General features: G+C 41.5%; 1 protein-coding gene across 1 annotated transcript in view; it reads left to right on the forward strand.

The window, feature by feature from the left end:
* KLHL14 (kelch like family member 14) overlaps positions 1 to 13,793 on the forward strand; it is an 87,467-nt gene extending 73,674 nt beyond the window's left edge. The window contains exons 6-9 of the mRNA XM_036419316.2: positions 5,583 to 5,773; positions 5,855 to 6,013; positions 9,286 to 9,443; positions 11,710 to 13,793. Of these exons, the coding sequence (XP_036275209.1) occupies positions 5,583 to 5,773; positions 5,855 to 6,013; positions 9,286 to 9,443; positions 11,710 to 11,850 (649 nt within the window). The 3' untranslated portion in view covers positions 11,851 to 13,793. The remainder of the gene's footprint in view (positions 1 to 5,582; positions 5,774 to 5,854; positions 6,014 to 9,285; positions 9,444 to 11,709) is intronic.
* The last annotated feature ends 3,777 nt before the right edge of the window (positions 13,794 to 17,570 follow it).

Below are 17,570 nucleotides of genomic sequence, written 5' to 3' on the forward strand. Positions count from 1 at the left end.
CTTATTCCCTAGCTAGTGGGGGGAGGGGAGAGAGAGGGGAGTCCCACCACCAAAGCTTGAATAGAGGGTTTGCATACTTATCATGACTGATGGGAAGAAAAAGAAAAAGCCAGTTTGGAGAACAGAAACAAAGCATGTGTTTCACAGAGCAAGTGAAATTTAGCAGCAAATACATCAGAAATTTCCCAAATTTAACTCTGTTTCTGGAAGCCTTACAAGAGACAATATTCTGTTTGAAAATCTATTGTTGCTTTAAGCTGATGATGAAATTCAAAAATGCAAGCTGAGATGAGGTGGTGATTATTATTCCGTCTCAGGCTGTAGATATAAACTGACCACCTCAAGGGTCAGAAGGACACAGGAAAACTAGTACAATATTCGGGATTTGATGCATGTTTGTAAATGTTACCGTTGTCCTTTGTAACTTATCTCAATCCTTTGAGCATTAGCTGTGGCGATGGAGTAAGGAGGATCTTGTAGCGGGGAGAGATGATCAATTCAAAATACACTGTAATCCCACTAAGGAATCTTTAATCATCTAACTTTTCCAAAAAGAGCTAAATCACCCACGCCAGGTAGGAAGAGGCAGGGCAGGGAGCACACCCAGGAGGCAGATTTGCACCTGGAGCAAAAGCTCACAGTGGCTGGCAGGCCCTGACCCAGTGTGTCTGTGACCTGTGTTGTGAAGGCTGACTCTGGGCACGCAAGGGATGGAGTCAGAGACTCTGCGTCCTCGCTGCCGGAAATGCTAACAGGAATACGCACTTTTCGCCAGGGAGGGAAACCTATGGGCTGTTGTTTCCCATTTAGATCCTAACAGTGACACTGTGTGGATGAAGCCAGGAGTACACACGGAGCATCCAATCAGGAACACCTCGGCTGAAAGAGCCAGTCCTGGCAGGCTGCTCAGGGCCTCCGTGGAGAAGGAAAGGGAAGCGAGAACTTTGAAATGTAGACGATAAAAAGGATATCACGCTCCCAAAGAGGGATCTTCCGAGTATGCTCCACTACCAGCGCTTGCATGGAGCGTTTGCCTACTTGTCATGATTGATGGGCATTTTTTCTTAGACCAACATACTAGTATAGTGCATAGAAGAACTCACCACCTTACTGCCCACAGAGTCCAAATTCCTTTTAAATGGCAGAGTAGTGAAATTAGTAAACTAATTATTTCAGAGGCTCCAAGACCTGTCACAGGCTCATCTGGGAAAGGAACCCTGTTCTATCCTGTTTCAATGGTGCAAAGATATATCAATGTCCACATTTTTATAGACATGTGTCAGTTTTCTCAATGAATCGTTTTAACTGAGGAGGTAAAATCATCTTGACTTATCCTATTTCATAAGAGAGCAGTAGAAATCTGGCCAGAGACATGAAAAGATTCATCTTACAACTGAAACTGGGTACCCTTTGACCAACCACTTCCCCACCTAGATGCACTTAATTTTGTAATTGTTTTTAAACCTAATTTTATACTTCAATGAGTTTTTACTCCTCTATCCCAGAAAACTCTAGTTTTTTTAGGTTTGTGTTCCTTTGAAAATACAATTCAATCTTCCTCCAAAACCTTTCTCCATATTCTTTCCCAAAAATGCACATACGCAAAACACATTTTAGAACAATTTCAAAAGAGCTTTCTGGACTCCTCAGAAAACACAGCCGGGGTTAACCACCCTTACTTTGTGAAATCTGTCCCTCCTGCTCTTCATTCTCCTCCCTACATCCTTTTTCCATCATTGTTGTTCATCCTCCTCCTGAATTTTCCCCAGCACGTATGTGGGTTTTTTTTTAAGCATCAAGAAAAATATAGGAAAGCTGAAACTGGTTTGGCTCAGTGGTAGAGCGTCGGTCTACGAACTGAAAGGTCCCGGGTTTGATTCCGGCCAAGGGCATGTACCTGGGTTGCGGGCACATCCCTAGTAAGGGGTGTGCAAGAGGCAGCTGTCTATGTTTCTCTCTCATCGACGTTTCTAGCTCTCTATATCTCTCCCTTCCTCTCTGTAAAAAATCAATAAAATATATTTAAAAAAAAATATATATATAGGGGGGAAAAAACAAATATAGCCAAAATACTACTTTGAGACGGTGAAGAATAGCCGAACCATATGATCCCACAATCCCACTTCTGTACATATGTCCGAAGGAACCAAAGTCAGTATCTTGAAGAGATTTCTGTACTCTCATGTTCATTGTAGCATTATTCACTATAGCTAAGATGTGGGAACAACCTTGTCTGTCCACAGAGAAGTGGGTAAAGAAAACAAAGGTGTATGCATAAAATAGAATATTATTCAGACATAGAATTGAAGGACATCCTGCCATTTGAAACGGTAAGTCATTATGCTGAGTGAAACAAGCCAGATGGAGAAAGACAAACACTGTATGATGTCACTTATATGTGGAATCTTAAAAATGTTGAGCTTAATGGAAACAGACTAGAATGGTGATTGCCCGGGGGCTGAGTGGGAGTGGTCGGTTGAAGGGTACACAATTTTAGTGGTGAGATGAATAAGTTCTGAGGATCTGATGTCTGCTGACTATAGTGAATAGTGGGTTATACACTTGAAATTTGCTAAGGGAGTAGATCTTAAGTGTTCTCATAAAATAAAAATGGAGAGTAACCATGTCAGGTGATAGCTGTGTTAATTAACTTCATAGTAGATACCCTTTTACAATGTATGCATGTATTAAATCATCACATTTTACATTTTATATATGTTATAATTTTATTTGTCAATTTTACTTCAATAAAGCTGGAAATAAAATAAAACTGAATACATCACCATATATAGCATTTATCATACCTATATGGTAATAAGTCATCTATACAAATAAAGAATTTAGTTGTCACTTAAAATGTAGGGGTGGGCAAAAGAAGGTTTACAGTTGTGAGAAAGCAAAACAGGATTTATATTATTATTTATTATTGTATTGTTTACTTGTATTTGTTTTATTATTATTTCATATCCTTACTTATGATTTATCTTTTAGGTAATGATGGATGATAATTTAACCAATGAGCAACAAAAGTGGATACTGTAAACCTACTTTTGCCTCACCCCTGTGTGAGAAAAATATATATGCAAATATTTTTAAATTTTATTTTTCAATTACATTTAACATTATTTTGCATTGGTTTCAGGTATACAGAATAGCATTTAGGCAATCATATACGTTACAAAATGTCATCCCCAATATTTCAAGTAACCACCTGCCACCATACATAGTTATTACAATATTGTTGTGCATATTCCTTCTGCTTTACATCTTGGTGACTATTTTATAACTACAATACCAATTAATACTTCTTAATCCCTTCACCTTTTTCACCCAGTCCTTCAACCCCTCACCTCTTACAGCTGTCAGTCTTTTCTATTTTGTTTGTTTATTTTGTTCTTTAGATTCCACATATAACTGAATTCACTTGGTATTTGTCTTCCTCTGTCTGACTCATTTCCCTTAGCATAATACCTTCTAGGTCCATCCATGCTGTTGCAAATGGTAAGATTTTATTATTTTTTATGGCCAAATAATATTCCATGGTACATGTACCACAGCTTTTTTATCCACTCATGTATTGATGGGCACTTGGGTTGCTTCCAAATCTTACCTATTGTAAATAATGTTGCAAATAAACATAAGGGTGCTTTTAAATTAGTGTTTGGGGTTTCTTCAGATATATACCCAGAAGTGGAATCACTGGGTCATAAGGCAGTTCCATTTTTTATTTTTTGAGGAACCTTCACACATCTTGATGGCTGATTTTGAGAAATATATTCAGGTAATATTGACTGATGGGTCCTGAGCATGAACCACACACTGGGCACTGTAACGAGCATTTTACATGTGTATTTGCAAATAAAGCGTAAGAAAGGTACCATCACCAACTCCATGTTACAGATCTAAGTCTCAGAGTGGTTAAGTAGAGTATCAAAGGCCACACACCCAGTAAGTCGTAGAGCCAGGCAATCTTATTCCAGAGACCAAACATTTCATCAAGATGCTACAAAGAGGTTTGGGCTCTTTGTAAACAGAACTTGGAAAATCTCCAAATCTTATAGGTGTACCTGATAAAAACTTCTGGGACTTCTCATTTTCCTGTTGACATTGCCCAAGAGGCTTAGCATCAATTTTTTATGAAGATCATAATTCATCACACATAAATTATACTCTCTCTAAGAGGCTCGGCATTTAACAATTGTACTTTGTCAATATGGGACCACCTGTTATCCTTCTGAAGATACTAGAGGCCTGATGCACAAAATTTGTGCAAGAGCAGGCCTTTCTTCCCCTGGCTGCCAGCACCAGCTTCCCTCTGGCACCTGGGACCGGGGCTTCCCTCCCAACCCCAGCTTCGTTTGGAAGGTCGTCCAGAAAGACTTCCGGTCTAATTAACATATTATGCTTTTATTATTATAGATAATTCTAGAAGCATCAGTGAGAAAAAGAAGCAAAGGATCCAGGATTTCAATTTAATTTTCCTAATCTTTATTCCCCCTCAGTCCTCATATCTTTTTTTTTTTTTTTTTTTAATATATTTGTATTTATTTCAGAGAGGAAGGGAGAGGGAGAGAAAGGTAGAAGCATCAATGAAGAGAGAATCATTGACTGGCTGCCTCCTGCACACCTCTACTGAGGAATGGAGCCCACAACCCTGGTATGTACCCTATCTGGGAATCGAACTGTAACCTCCTGGTTCAATAGGTCGATGCTCCACCACTGAGCCACACCAGGTGGGCGGCTCTCATATCTTATTAGTTACCAAGTCTTGCATCTTTCTTTAAAATACCTTTTTTTTCACCCTTGTTCATGTCTTCTACTAAAATTCTGGTTTACACCTTTAACACCTCATTCCTGGATTATGGTCTGCCTCCCATGGGTCCTTTTGTCTCCGATCCTTTTGACACAGCTTGCATCTTATGCTTTTGGTGACATAATGAGACACACTAATAGAGGCTCTCTAGAAAAGAGACTAAAGCATATCCCAAAGCTTTGTAAGAATCAACACCAAATATTACACAGATGTAATTCCTGCAATGGGTTATATAACAGCAACTTTTCAACACTACATTCAGTTCACAAAAGTTTCTCTATTTGCCATAGTACTGGGTGGTGGGGGGAGGGAGAAAAAAGTGATAATTGAAGAAAAATTTTGATGATGTAGTTCTCTTATAAATTGGGAACAATGACCCTTGAAGGACCATAAAGAAAGTGAATGTCAAGATAATTTATTATTGTTATATTATCTACCTCATTTTTCACTTTGTCTTACTGAGCTGTGATATCCTTCCAGGGTACCAAATACCCCAAACATTAGGGAACACTTTTCCCAGTGTCTGAAGTAAGATAAAAAGGGCTCCAACAAAGAGTTAGTGAATTGCCCCTCTGCTGTTACTTTCATATCAGAAATGTTCATGGGAATGGGCCATGCATGTGGTCCCTGTGGAAGGTCTCGGATCGAGAAGGTTGCTATCTGTGTGGTTTCCAAAGGATTACAACCCTTTCTGAAGCTGAATGCACCTCCTTTTCCCGACCCCTGGGCTCCTTGTGTGATTTACGGTGGGTTGTTGTTTCCATCGTAGAAGAGCCAGTTTCTACGCGTGTCGGCTGGACAAACATTTATACGTTATTGGTGGGAGGAATGAAACCGGCTATTTGTCCAGCGTGGAGTGCTACAACCTGGAAACAAACGAATGGCGTTATGTGTCCTCTCTGCCACAGCCTCTGGCAGCTCACGCAGGAGCAGTGCACAATGGGAAAATCTACATTTCAGGCAAGTCCTCCCCCCACTTCCTGCTGCCAAGTTCAGTTCCCAGGCACTTTCCTGACTGGTGTATATGTGTTTAATTCACAGGGGGAGTACACAATGGAGAATACGTCCCGTGGCTATATTGCTATGACCCTGTGATGGACGTCTGGGCTCGCAAACAAGACATGAACACAAAACGCGCCATCCACACGTTGGCTGTCATGAATGATCGCTTGTATGCAATTGGAGGAAATCATTTGAAAGGTCTTTTTTTAAGAAATCATAATAACACTTGCATTTCACGTTTCTCGCTAAGGGGGGTGGGGAAGGTGTCTCATCAGATAAACATAGTTCATTTACCAGTAGCACTGGGCAAGCATCTATTTTGGCTCCTCTACAAGATAGGATTATTTTTAATTTACCACACATATTAAGGAAATGAATAATAATGTCTACAGAAAACTTAAAAACGAAAGCATTAATAACTGAAAAAGCACAAACAATGTGTAGTAACAATGAATTCAGTAAAAATAAATTATTCCTTATCAACTAAGTTATAGTAATGGATTTTGTCCACAAAATTGTTTTCTCTAGTAATCATAAAAACTTTAGTCATAGCTGTGCAAAGAAGCTAGTGTGTGATTTTTCTTAGGGAAAACACTTAGAATTTCATGTCTAAATTTAAATTTAGAATTATCTCTTTTAAGGCCCATCTATGATTCTCAAAGTTTTCCTATTTGCTTTTTTTTTTTTTTTTTTTTTTTTTTTTTTTTTTTTTTTTTAATAAAAGCACCTGCTTAAAGCACAGCATTTTTAGAGCCATGTCTTGGTTCCTCTCCTCCTCCTCATGTGTGCACGACTACATATTTTGTAGTGTATGCGCACATATGTAACTTTATGTGCAGTTCTATGACATTGAACTTGATAGGAAAGCAGAGAGATGAATACTATTAAGATTGTTATTGCTTTGGGCCTCAGTTTCCTCATCTGAAAATTAAGAAACTGATCCTTGAAATTGAACGAAATGAGAACGAGGCCATCTGGGTCTGGTAGATAAGGCCCATCTGAGCACTTATGTTTCAATTAGATAGACAGCTTTTAAAAAATGGCTTAGACATAGACTTTTTCTATTTTTCTACATACATATTTACCCCTAAAGATAATAAAGACCAGACAAGTATAACTTTAATGTGAATATATCCAAGTTCATATTGAATCAGAAGTGTCATTTCCTGATCTCTGCTGCTCATCTTAGAGGTCTCCCGATGGAGGAGGATTGTAGTTACTGCTGCTACGCTCCCCCTTCATTTTTCTCCTTTGCTGGCACTCCTTCATGTCAGCACACACTTCCTGGCCCATACATCCATGCGTTTTATATTAACTCAGTAGTTGCCTGCATTAAAACTTGATTTCTACTAATTTCTTTGCACAAGAATTCTTCTTTTAGGAACTTTTCATATTTATGTTTATACTTAATATAAGTATGTTTTATACTTATAAGGAAAGATTTGAGTAATGACAACTTAAATGAAAAATAGCACACACACATCAAATTAGGCTGGCTCAGGGAAGCCTGTGGCTTAGAGGAAAGGGTGTGGACATTGCATCTAAGCTTAGATTTGAATTCCAGTTGTGCACTTAAGTTGTGTAAGACACTCTCCCTCACATCTGTAAATGGGATAGTGATCCTTTCTTTGGTAGTTGTGAAGAGTAGAGTCTATAAATTTAGTTGGTACAGAGAAGGCACACACATTCTCATACGATGCCTCTAGGGCCTTAGAACCAGGAATTTGCCCAAACCTTCATTCCCAGTATGTATGCTTCAAAAACTGTCACCAATTATCTTAATGGTAAAGGAAAGAAAATATGCCACAGAGTTGCAATAAGCACATTACTCTGTTCCCAAATCTATGTGATTTCTTTTATGTAAAAAATTGGTAGCTTGAAATACTCTGTCAGCCTTTTCAAGAATGAAAACTATTCTACTTTTTGGCCTACCTTGTCAATTAATTTGAAGAGTCCAGTATGTCAATTTATTTATATTGTGTGCATTAGAATGGTCAGCTAGCAAATATCCATACCATACATTTAACTAGGAAAAAAATTCATTAAGATTTAGTTTGCTCAATGACCACAATACTCCCACTAGGGATTTTTTGACTGCCTACATTAAAGATCCAATAGAGTCCCGTAACCTAAGTTGTTCTCTGTGACCTAGTGGTGTCCCAGCCACTGAGAAACTTTATCAGAAGTGCCGGGAGAAGCCCTTCAGTGGGAGTTAGCCCCCTACTCGAAAGGAGGAGGAGCAGCTCAATGAGGACGTTCCATGCTCCAGCTGTAGCCTCCCACGATTCCTTAGTAGATATGGAACCGGTTCACATTGTCATGGCTGTTTATAAACATAGAGAGGCTGCCAAAAAGGTAAAATATGCTGAACAACAAATTTTAATTAGTTAAACATTTTGAGAAGTTTAAAGATTCATTTAAGAAAAGCAATATAGCCAGGACCAGTTTAGCTCAGTGGATAGAGCGTCGGCCTGCAGACTGAAGGGTCCCAGGTTCAATTCCGGGCAAGGGCATGTACCTTGGTTGCAGGCACAACCCCAGTGGGGGGGGGGGTGCAGGAGGCAGCTGATCGATGATTCGCTCTCATCGATGTCTTTAACTCTCTCCCTCTCTCTTCCTCTCTGTGAAAAATCAATAAAATATATTTTTTTTAAAAAAGCCATATAGCCCAGCCTGCGTGGCCCAGTGGTTGAGCATCAACCTATGAACCAGGAGGTCATGGTTCAGTTTCAGTCAGGGCATATTCCTGGGTTGCAGGCTGGATTCCCAGTAGGGGGCATGCAGGAGGTGGCTGATAAATGGTTCTCTTTCATCATTGATGTTTCTCCCTCCCTCTCTTTACTCTCTGAAATCAATAAAAATATATTTTTTAAAAGCAATATAGTTTAGTCTATAAAAGTGAGGGAGTTTAGACTATAAAACTGTAAAGCCTGTTCACTTAGATTCAAATCTCAGTCTATCTACTTATGGTCATCTGACTTACTCAAGTCATTAACTCTCTCTGTCCCTCAGTTTTCGCATCTATAAAATAAATATAATGGTATCACTATCTCATAGGATGACTGATGGGATTAAATTAGTTCATTTGTAGAAAGTGCTATAATAAGCTAGTTGTTTAGCTTATAAAAGCACTCTATAAAATGCTTACTTTATTATTAGTTTAAGCCTTTTTAAAAAGTTTCAATAAACCATTTTGAATAAAATCTACCCCCATATAATCAACCAAGGATATCTAGTCAGGTATTCTCACTTTCAGTCAATCTGGAACACCCAGAGTCTGGTTGTTTGTGTGCTGTTTGTTTGTTTTAGGTCTTTCTGACACTTCTAATTTCACCGTGAATGTAAGCATGCATGCCTTCAAGACCGATTATCTGCTTCTGCCTCTAGACCTTTTCTGAAAAGAAGCCCTGGCCTTCGGGTGGGACTGTGAGAGTTTGTCTTTTGTGATTCCATTCTGCTGTGTCCCTCAGGCTTCTCCCACCTCGATGTCATGCTGGTGGAATGTTATGACCCAAAAGGTGACCAGTGGAACATTCTCCAAACTCCCATCTTGGAGGGCCGCAGCGGCCCTGGCTGCGCAGTGCTTGACGACAGCATTTACCTCGTGGGAGGCTACAGCTGGAGCATGGTACGTCCTCCTGCTCCTCCTCCTCCTGGTTTATGCTTACTTCTTTGTAAATTTCATTTCAGCTTTTTTCTTTCCATCTTTATTGCTGAAAGAATTCATATGCCCCCCTTCTCCCCGCACTGACCTCTTTTTGCCCGCCCCTGCCCCCCACCATGCCTTCACCACCCTATTGTCTGTGTCCTTGGGTTACACATACAGTTATGCATAAATGCATACAAGTTCTTTGGTTGTTTCCCTCAAAATGTGTTACCACCCATGCATGTACCTTTTAAGAGCATCATGCTAAAAGAAAGAAAGAAAGAAAAAAAAAAGAAAGAAAGAAAGAAAGAAAGAAAGAAAGAAAGAAAGAAAGAAGTAATAATAATAATAAAGAGTATCGTGCTTAGATGCCAACAGTCAATTACTTTAGTAATGGAGTCAGTGTGGTTGCAGTAGAGCTGGCTTGCTCTTTGATCAGCTGTGTTATAAATGGGTTAGCTCTCTGGTTCTCTCCTTCCCCATGCTTTGCAATTCTGGCTTTCCAAGGAAAAGTCAGACTAAAGTGGCTACATCAATGTTCTGTTGAAATTGTTGGGATAGGAGAGTCTGAAAAGTTTCTGCCCAGTGAGGCATGAAAACAGAAATCCATTGTTTAATATCCACAGGTTCTGTGGAGGATGTGTCATTTGCCATTGTGCTTCACTTTCCCCCCTTTGTCAATCAATTTCCAAATGCACCCAACATTCAGAGTCCAGTGGGCCCTCATTAACACACCATCCAACTTCAACATCCGTCCACATTTCGCCACACTTACCTCATTTATCCTTCAAAATTGTTTTACTGAAGCAATTGGTAGCAAATTCTAGACATCACATTATTTTATTCTAAACGTGTCAGTATTTAACCTTTTAAAAGTATTCATTTATCTAAACACAGTCCCTATCACACCCAACAAAATCAACAATAATTGCTTTATATCCAAAATAATATTCTCATGAATATTCTCCTATTCATTTTTTAAACATGTATTTTTCAAATTCTGTGTTAAAAGGTGTCTCACGTGTAGTAGTTGCTAGCTCTTACACATCTACAAGGTGCAGCCTTGCCTCTCTCCCACTCTTGTTCGATGCCTCTGGCCAGCTGGGAAAACAGGGTCTATTACATAGACCATCTCGCATTCTACAGCTAGCCGACGTCATTTAAAAATCATCGTGTGTCCCTATTCCCTGTAGACTGGAAGTTAGAGATAAAGGCTTAGTTAAATTCAGCTCTTCTTTAAAAAAAAATTTTTTTTCTGTTATTTATTTTTGGCAAAAACAAGTGAGGCTCCGTAATTCAACCAACATCACATCAGGCATCTACCATCACTTTTTAAAAGATGACTTTGCATCTTTTTCTGTTTCTATGTGTTGGTTTTGTAAGATTAATTCGGGGTTATAACCATATGAGTTTACTTCTTTTTGCCTCTAACAAGGGAGTCACGTGAAGTTGTGGGGGGGAGCGTTAAGAAGATATTAGTTACACGGAGGCACATGTGTATTGCCACACATAACTAGATAGCAGTGCATGTGCCTGTTTGCCAGTGCCAGTGGCTAGCCACCGGAGTCCCCGGATTTGGAACCAGGCTTCCCTCTCAGAAGGTGATGGTGAGGTTGGTGGGGACTTTTGTCTGTCTGTTCCCTGTGACACAAAGAAAGCTGCTTCGGTCTGGGAAGGGAAATGTTCCACAGGCACTAACCCCGGAGGTTGACAAAGGGAACAAGCTTAGTGTTTGTTCCCCACGTGGCCTCTTGAAAGCGAACCAGTGGATGTGCGAAGAGATCAGCACGCTGTCGCCTGCAGCTCATTTTAACCCGGTTCTGAATCCCGGCGCTAATCCCTTCGACAGCAGTGACATAAAAATGGAAATGTGAGCAACGATCTAAAATCCAATTTACTGTAATCATTTGACTATTTCAGGTGAAATTTTTTAAATGTAACCCAGCAGGATAATTCCTTTTTTTTTTTTTTTTTGTGGTCAATTATTTTAAGGGATTTGTTGATTATCCAGGATGTTCTAGGTACTTAACTTTTCTTATTAGTTACACACGCATAAAAACCGATTTTAAAAATTGGTCCACCTCAAATTTCCCATTGGATTAAAACAGTGGCAGACCCGCTGCTTTCATGCCGAGGTTTTGAAACAAGAGCGGAGAACGGGCCTTTGCTTGGCGGGGTACCTGTGATCGATGAGCTGCCCTGGCAGGCTTCCGAGCCGGCGCCCTAAGTGCTCTGTTCTGCCTTGCAGGGGGCCTACAAGTCGTCCACCATCTGCTACTGTCCCGAGAAAGGCAGCTGGACGGAGCTGGAGGGAGACGTGGCAGAGCCCCTGGCAGGCCCAGCCTGCGCCCCGGTCATCCTGCCCGCCTGCGTCCCTTACAACAAATGACGCCAGGAAGCCCCGGAGTGACAGCGCCCCGCTCCGGGACACGGCGACAGGTGACATCGCGGCTAGAACTAGGAACGATGCATTCGAACCGTTGCAAAAGGAAAAAGACCTGCTCCCGAGCAGATACTGTGTCTGTGACTCAGATCACCACCCACTCCCGGCGGTGACAGACTCTTCCATTTCAGACTGGTTTGAACTTGTCCCAGCTTGACGGAAACACCTCCCCGTGGATCTGAACTTCCCAAAGGAGGAAGGAAACACACAGGCGAGCGCCCGAGAGACGGGCGATCAGTGTTGTGCGTTGTAGTCTACCTGCATGTGGTCTTTGTTGACGTTTTTGGGGATATCGTGTTCATGAATGACTCAGAATGGGACCCACTAAAATCCGCACCCTGCATTCCAGGAGTTGCCACTTGATTCCGTGTTCCTAACCTGTGGCTCCGTCACAGACTCCCTAGGCAACACGGTTGTAGAAAACCCTGGCAGGTTCAAGAGCAGCACTTCTGTTCCTGTAGAACCTGATCTATGCCGTCTGCCCCTTCCAGCCTCGGGGATGAGAGAGGAGTAGGAGGCTGGCTCTGGTGGCAATTGCTCTCTGCCCTGGAGGCCCCATGCTAGCCAAAGTCATCGTTTCTGTGTCCTCAATTTTGTCTGAAAGATTAAAAGAAAATACACTATGTCACTATTCGGTCCATGGAGTCTTGCTCTTTTTATTTATTTATTTATTTATTGTTTTACAGAATATAAGCCAGTAGTGAACACCCGATATTTGCTCCCAACGGTAGGATTGGCAGGCAAGTCATCCATGTTGTGTATTCTGTTGGGTAACATATCTGACCCAAACTTAACCCACAGGAAAACTGGGAGATAGCTTTCAGGAATTCAGGAGCAAAAAGAAAGAATAATTTCTGTTACGACAGTCCCAGATGTCTCTCTGTCCCTAACACACGACCTACGAGAGCCACAGGAGCAAACGATGGCTCCTAACAAACAGGTCCCCCTCGTCCTCACTGTGGCTCTACAAATGGCTCTAGATTTGGCTCTAGAAAAGCACATGACTCACCCTGGTCATTCCCCCAACTCATCCTCCACATTTGTCACCAGCAGAGGCGCCCGAGCTCAGCGTGGTGGGCAGTTGCTGGGTTTTCCGGAGCCCAGGGAGGAAGGCAGGAGGGCAGGGGATGGTCTCCATGGGGCCAAACCAACAAAACTGGCAGCAACAGGAGTTGGATGTTCAATCTCTTCGGATCTGGAAAACATCTGATAGGTGTCAATAAAAGCCTAAAGTGTTTTTTTAGTCACCCAGAGATGTCTGCGAGCCCCTTTAGCACATGTGGCATTCAGGACAGCAGCCTGGGAAGCCACGGATGGAAACGGCCTGGCGCTGAGCTCTCCCCTCGGACACGCCCAGGCGGACAGGTGTACCGGAATCTGCTGCGCCTCTACAGTCAAGTGCAATCTTCGTTGTTTTTGTATTTATTTGTATGTTCAGATCCAAAGGATCCGTTGTAAAATATATATAAATATATACCCAGTGCAATCAGCCTTCATGTCCTTTTCCTTGAAAGCATCTGAAAATATAGAAAGCAAGAAAAGGTACAGTGTTCTGTGGGAAAGTCCCAGCTGACGCCCTGAAGAGAACTAGGTCTGCTCCGAACCTTTCGCAGTCACCTGTCACCACCCCGTCTGAATGTCACCGTTTATACTCAGATTTTTGCTTTCCTTACACGTGTTCTTCATTTATGTTTTATTTCTGACTAAAATAAATAAAAAGCATTTATGAGGACAATAAATAAAGCTTTCTGTACTTCAGAAGGACACAAATTATTAGTGGGAAATAAATAATTAAGTCACAGAGGATGTAAATTTTGTACAATATTAGAATGTGTAAATGAAGCTTGCTTGGAAGGGGGGAAACTTGAAATAAAAGCTTTATGTACTAATTCAATTGTCTCTATCTTCCTACTTATAAAGCCTATGTATAAATCTCTACATTGAATTGTTTAAATGTTTGTAACATATAAATGCCTAAGTGTTTTTTATTCTGCAGTACACTTTACAAGTGGATTTATATACTTCCTGGCAGTATATAAATGTACACAGTATGGACAATGCTAAAAAATATGGAATGTGTCAGGAAAATGTTGAGTTAAAAATAATGAGTCGAATCAGGTTTTCTAACTGTTCGAGTGTTACAATGAGGCATGACTTACCCAAGATCTAACAACTAAATATTTATAGAAAGTATTGTAGTAGAAGCACCATATGTATTAAACAGTATTTGCACACTTTCTAAAATAAACCACACATTGAATTAGATATATTCTCTAAATATATACTATTTCATTTTATTTTTTTTTAAATCTGAAAAAGAAATTGTGCAGGGCAAGGAAAGAGGCTGAGGCAGACCATAGGGGAAACTTAGGCATGTATCTGCAGGAAGAAGGTGGGCAACCTTCCAGGGAAAGAATTCTGAAGGGTCGGAAGCTACTTCCTGAAGCTTCCAAGCCAGAAAGAATTTACTTCCATGCTTCCTAGCTGAATCTACCATTCTTAGGGGTCAAACTCACAATTCAAGGGTTATTTGATCTTCCTGGTATTCCATGAAATCCATGGTGGGTTCTGTCTCCTTCTTTCTCCTGGCCCTTCCCCTCTGCACCCTGGCGTACCAGACCGGAAAGAGCCTCTCTCTAGGATAGCCTCCGTTACCATCTCCTTTAGACCCAGTGGCTCCTTTCAGCAGGGCTTCTTCCAAATGCCCCGAATCCTAATTCAAAGCTATTATATCAACAATTAGAGGCCCGATTCACAGAGATTCGTGCCAGAATGGGCCTTCCTTCCCCTGGCTGCCAGCACCACCTTTGCTCTGGCCAGAACTGCCTTTCTCCAACCCGGAGCCGCCTTTCTGCCTTCCCACACTGTCCAGAGGCCTGGAGCAGCTGGAGTAGGTGCTGTCACCATGGGGACGATGCAAGCATCCCTCAACATCCCCCGGGCTGCTTGGTGCCTGTGTATGCAAATTAACCTGCCATCTTTTTTGGTTAATTTGCATACTCCTGATTGGTGGGCATCATGAAGGTATGGTCAATTAGCATGTTACTCTTTTATTAGGTAAATATTGTATAATACTAGTAGCCCTGTGCACGAATCCGTATGCCAGTAGCTCTCTGCAGGGCCTGGCCATTCCTTGCCTGCTGCCCAGAGGATCTCTATGGCCCAGAGGCCATCCATGGCCGGGCATGAAATGCTGCATCAACGCTGCTTGTCTGATGAGAATGCTGCTCATGCTGCCCGCTCTCAGCGGCCACCTCCCACCCAAGACTGGGGGGACTCCGGAGGGGCTGAGGGAGGACTGGGCACTGCCATCTTATGGCTATGGGTGCTGCCATCTTTGTTATGGGGTGATGATTAATTTTCATATTACCCTTTTATTAGCTAGGATTTCCACTAATGAAATGCTTACTGAGTCAGGCACTATGCTGGGCATTTTATTTGTGTTTTCTGTTTACTCTGAACAGCTCTGTAAGGTAAATATTATTCATCTTAAAGGTAAGGACACATGCCCAGAATAGATAAGCTATTTTAGTAAAGTGTAACAGCTGAGAAGTAGCAGATTCACACCAAGGTGTTAACCTAAGGTCCTCCTCCAATCACCATACTCCTTCCTGCCCACAAAGAAATTTCTTAAATCAACCACTTGAAGTCATGTGGGAATTCCTAGTAGATTGGCTGCTTTTCCCACATAGGAAAAGAATGTGCTGGAGGAAAAAGTGCACACTTAATGCTGATGTGTTCCGGTTAATTCGATATTGATGGTGAGGATGAACTGCTGGGAAGCACAGGCGTGGGCAGAACCAGCAGGAGCCTGCTCTGTGACCTTGAGAGGTTCCAGTTGTGTTGTCTGTTTTGGAGTGATCATCTTTTCTTCAAATGACTATTGTGAAAATCACGTGTAAAGACACTATTCCTCATAAACTCTGAAGTAAAATACACATCTCTTAGGATGCGATGACCAAGTTCAATTGTTAGCCTGGCGTGGGAGAGACCCTCAAGTCTGGCCTCAGCCTCACTTTTAAGTCACATTTTTCTTTTCTAGTCTGTTCCTTAAGCAACGTGCATCCCTGCTTTTCCACACGCACAGCTATGCTCTTCCATTGTGCCTTTTGCTTGTGGGTGTTCTCCACTGGGAATGCATTTCAGGCTCCACACTACCTAGTAAGACCCTGTCCTTCAAGGTCCCCGTTCAGACTCCACTGCCTTCCTTAAGGTTTCGAGATCACAAGTCTCCGGTGATATGTTTCATCTGACTTCCTATGGCTCTCTTCTTTTGTCCATTTAGTGCTATTCGTCAGATTTCGTGTCTTACCCTCTTACTAGAACCAGGGTTCTTTGAGGGTAGGAATAATGTGCAATATGACTTGAATAAACCATAAAGCCATGAAATATTTGTTGAATAAAATACTTTATTTAATGTGTAATGTAATCAATTATAAACATTTTGGGAAATACAGCGGGGTTGGGGGGGGGGGAATTACCTTGACTTCACCAACAACAGAATAACTTTTACTTTTGTAGGGATATTTGCACTTTTTGCATTGTATACAACTGAGTTTACATCTTGGCATCTTCACGTTTTAGCATTTCACAAGCATGTTTCCATGAAACTAGGTGGTCTTTACAGGCATTGTTAACAATTTCACAGGATGCTGGTGCACATTTCAACAATGGCCACTTTTGACTGATGTCCTGGTGTCACTCACAATCCTCAGACAGCATACTGATTTTTTACAGAAAGGAAGGGAGAGGGATAGAGAGTTAGAAACATCGATAAAAGAGAAACATCAATCAGCTGCCTCCTGCACACCTCCTACTGAGGATGTACCCGCAACCAAGGTACATGCCCTTGACTGAAATTGAACCCCAGGACCCTTTAGTCCACAGGCTGACACTCTATCCACTGAGCCAAACCGGTTAGGACTGGACAGGATTGCTATGTGTCCTTTCTGACTCCCTCCCAGCAATTTCCCTCCACAGATCATGTTCTACCCAACTGCCACTATTGTTTCACCGTAACAAACAAGTCAAAATATATGAAGCTCCTAGCTCTCCAGAATTATGGCGCATTCAGTTCATCTCTGGCCATTTTCCTCACCTCACATTTCTGACGAGAAATGCTCCAACTCCAAGCCCTTTCCGGATAGTTGTGGTGAGTTTTACTTTCCTTGTGAATGGACCTGGACCACCAAGACTCCACTTCAGGCCACATGGTGCTCATAGACTTTGGCAGGAAGTTCTTTTCTTGTCTTACAGTCTTGTCTTAAAAGCAACGCAGACAATTAAAACCAGCTGGGATGGAATGCCACACAAAATGTATTCATTTATTTCCCAACATGATTTGCCAATGTTAATCCAACTTTCAGGAAAGAAGGAAAAGAAAGAGCTTTAAAGCCAAACAGCCCTGGGGGCTACACATCTGATGGGAAAATGTAACCCACATCTCTAGGTAGCCATCCTTAGGGCGGTCATCTCCTCCTCTGAATTCTTAGAATGTTGCCTGCCTATCCTGTTCATATAACACCTCTCATGTTTTATTATATAGACAGTGTTTTACTGTATTCTTATGCCTTATTTTCACTAATCCCCTTGCTATAGAATGGACAATGCCTAAAATGTGCTTTTCCCACAATGTTTTGCCCATTGTGGAACTCAACAAATGGACA

This window comes from Pipistrellus kuhlii, unplaced genomic scaffold, assembly GCF_014108245.1.
Source record: "Pipistrellus kuhlii isolate mPipKuh1 unplaced genomic scaffold, mPipKuh1.p scaffold_m20_p_6, whole genome shotgun sequence".
In the NCBI taxonomy this organism is placed as follows: Eukaryota; Metazoa; Chordata; class Mammalia; order Chiroptera; family Vespertilionidae; genus Pipistrellus; species Pipistrellus kuhlii.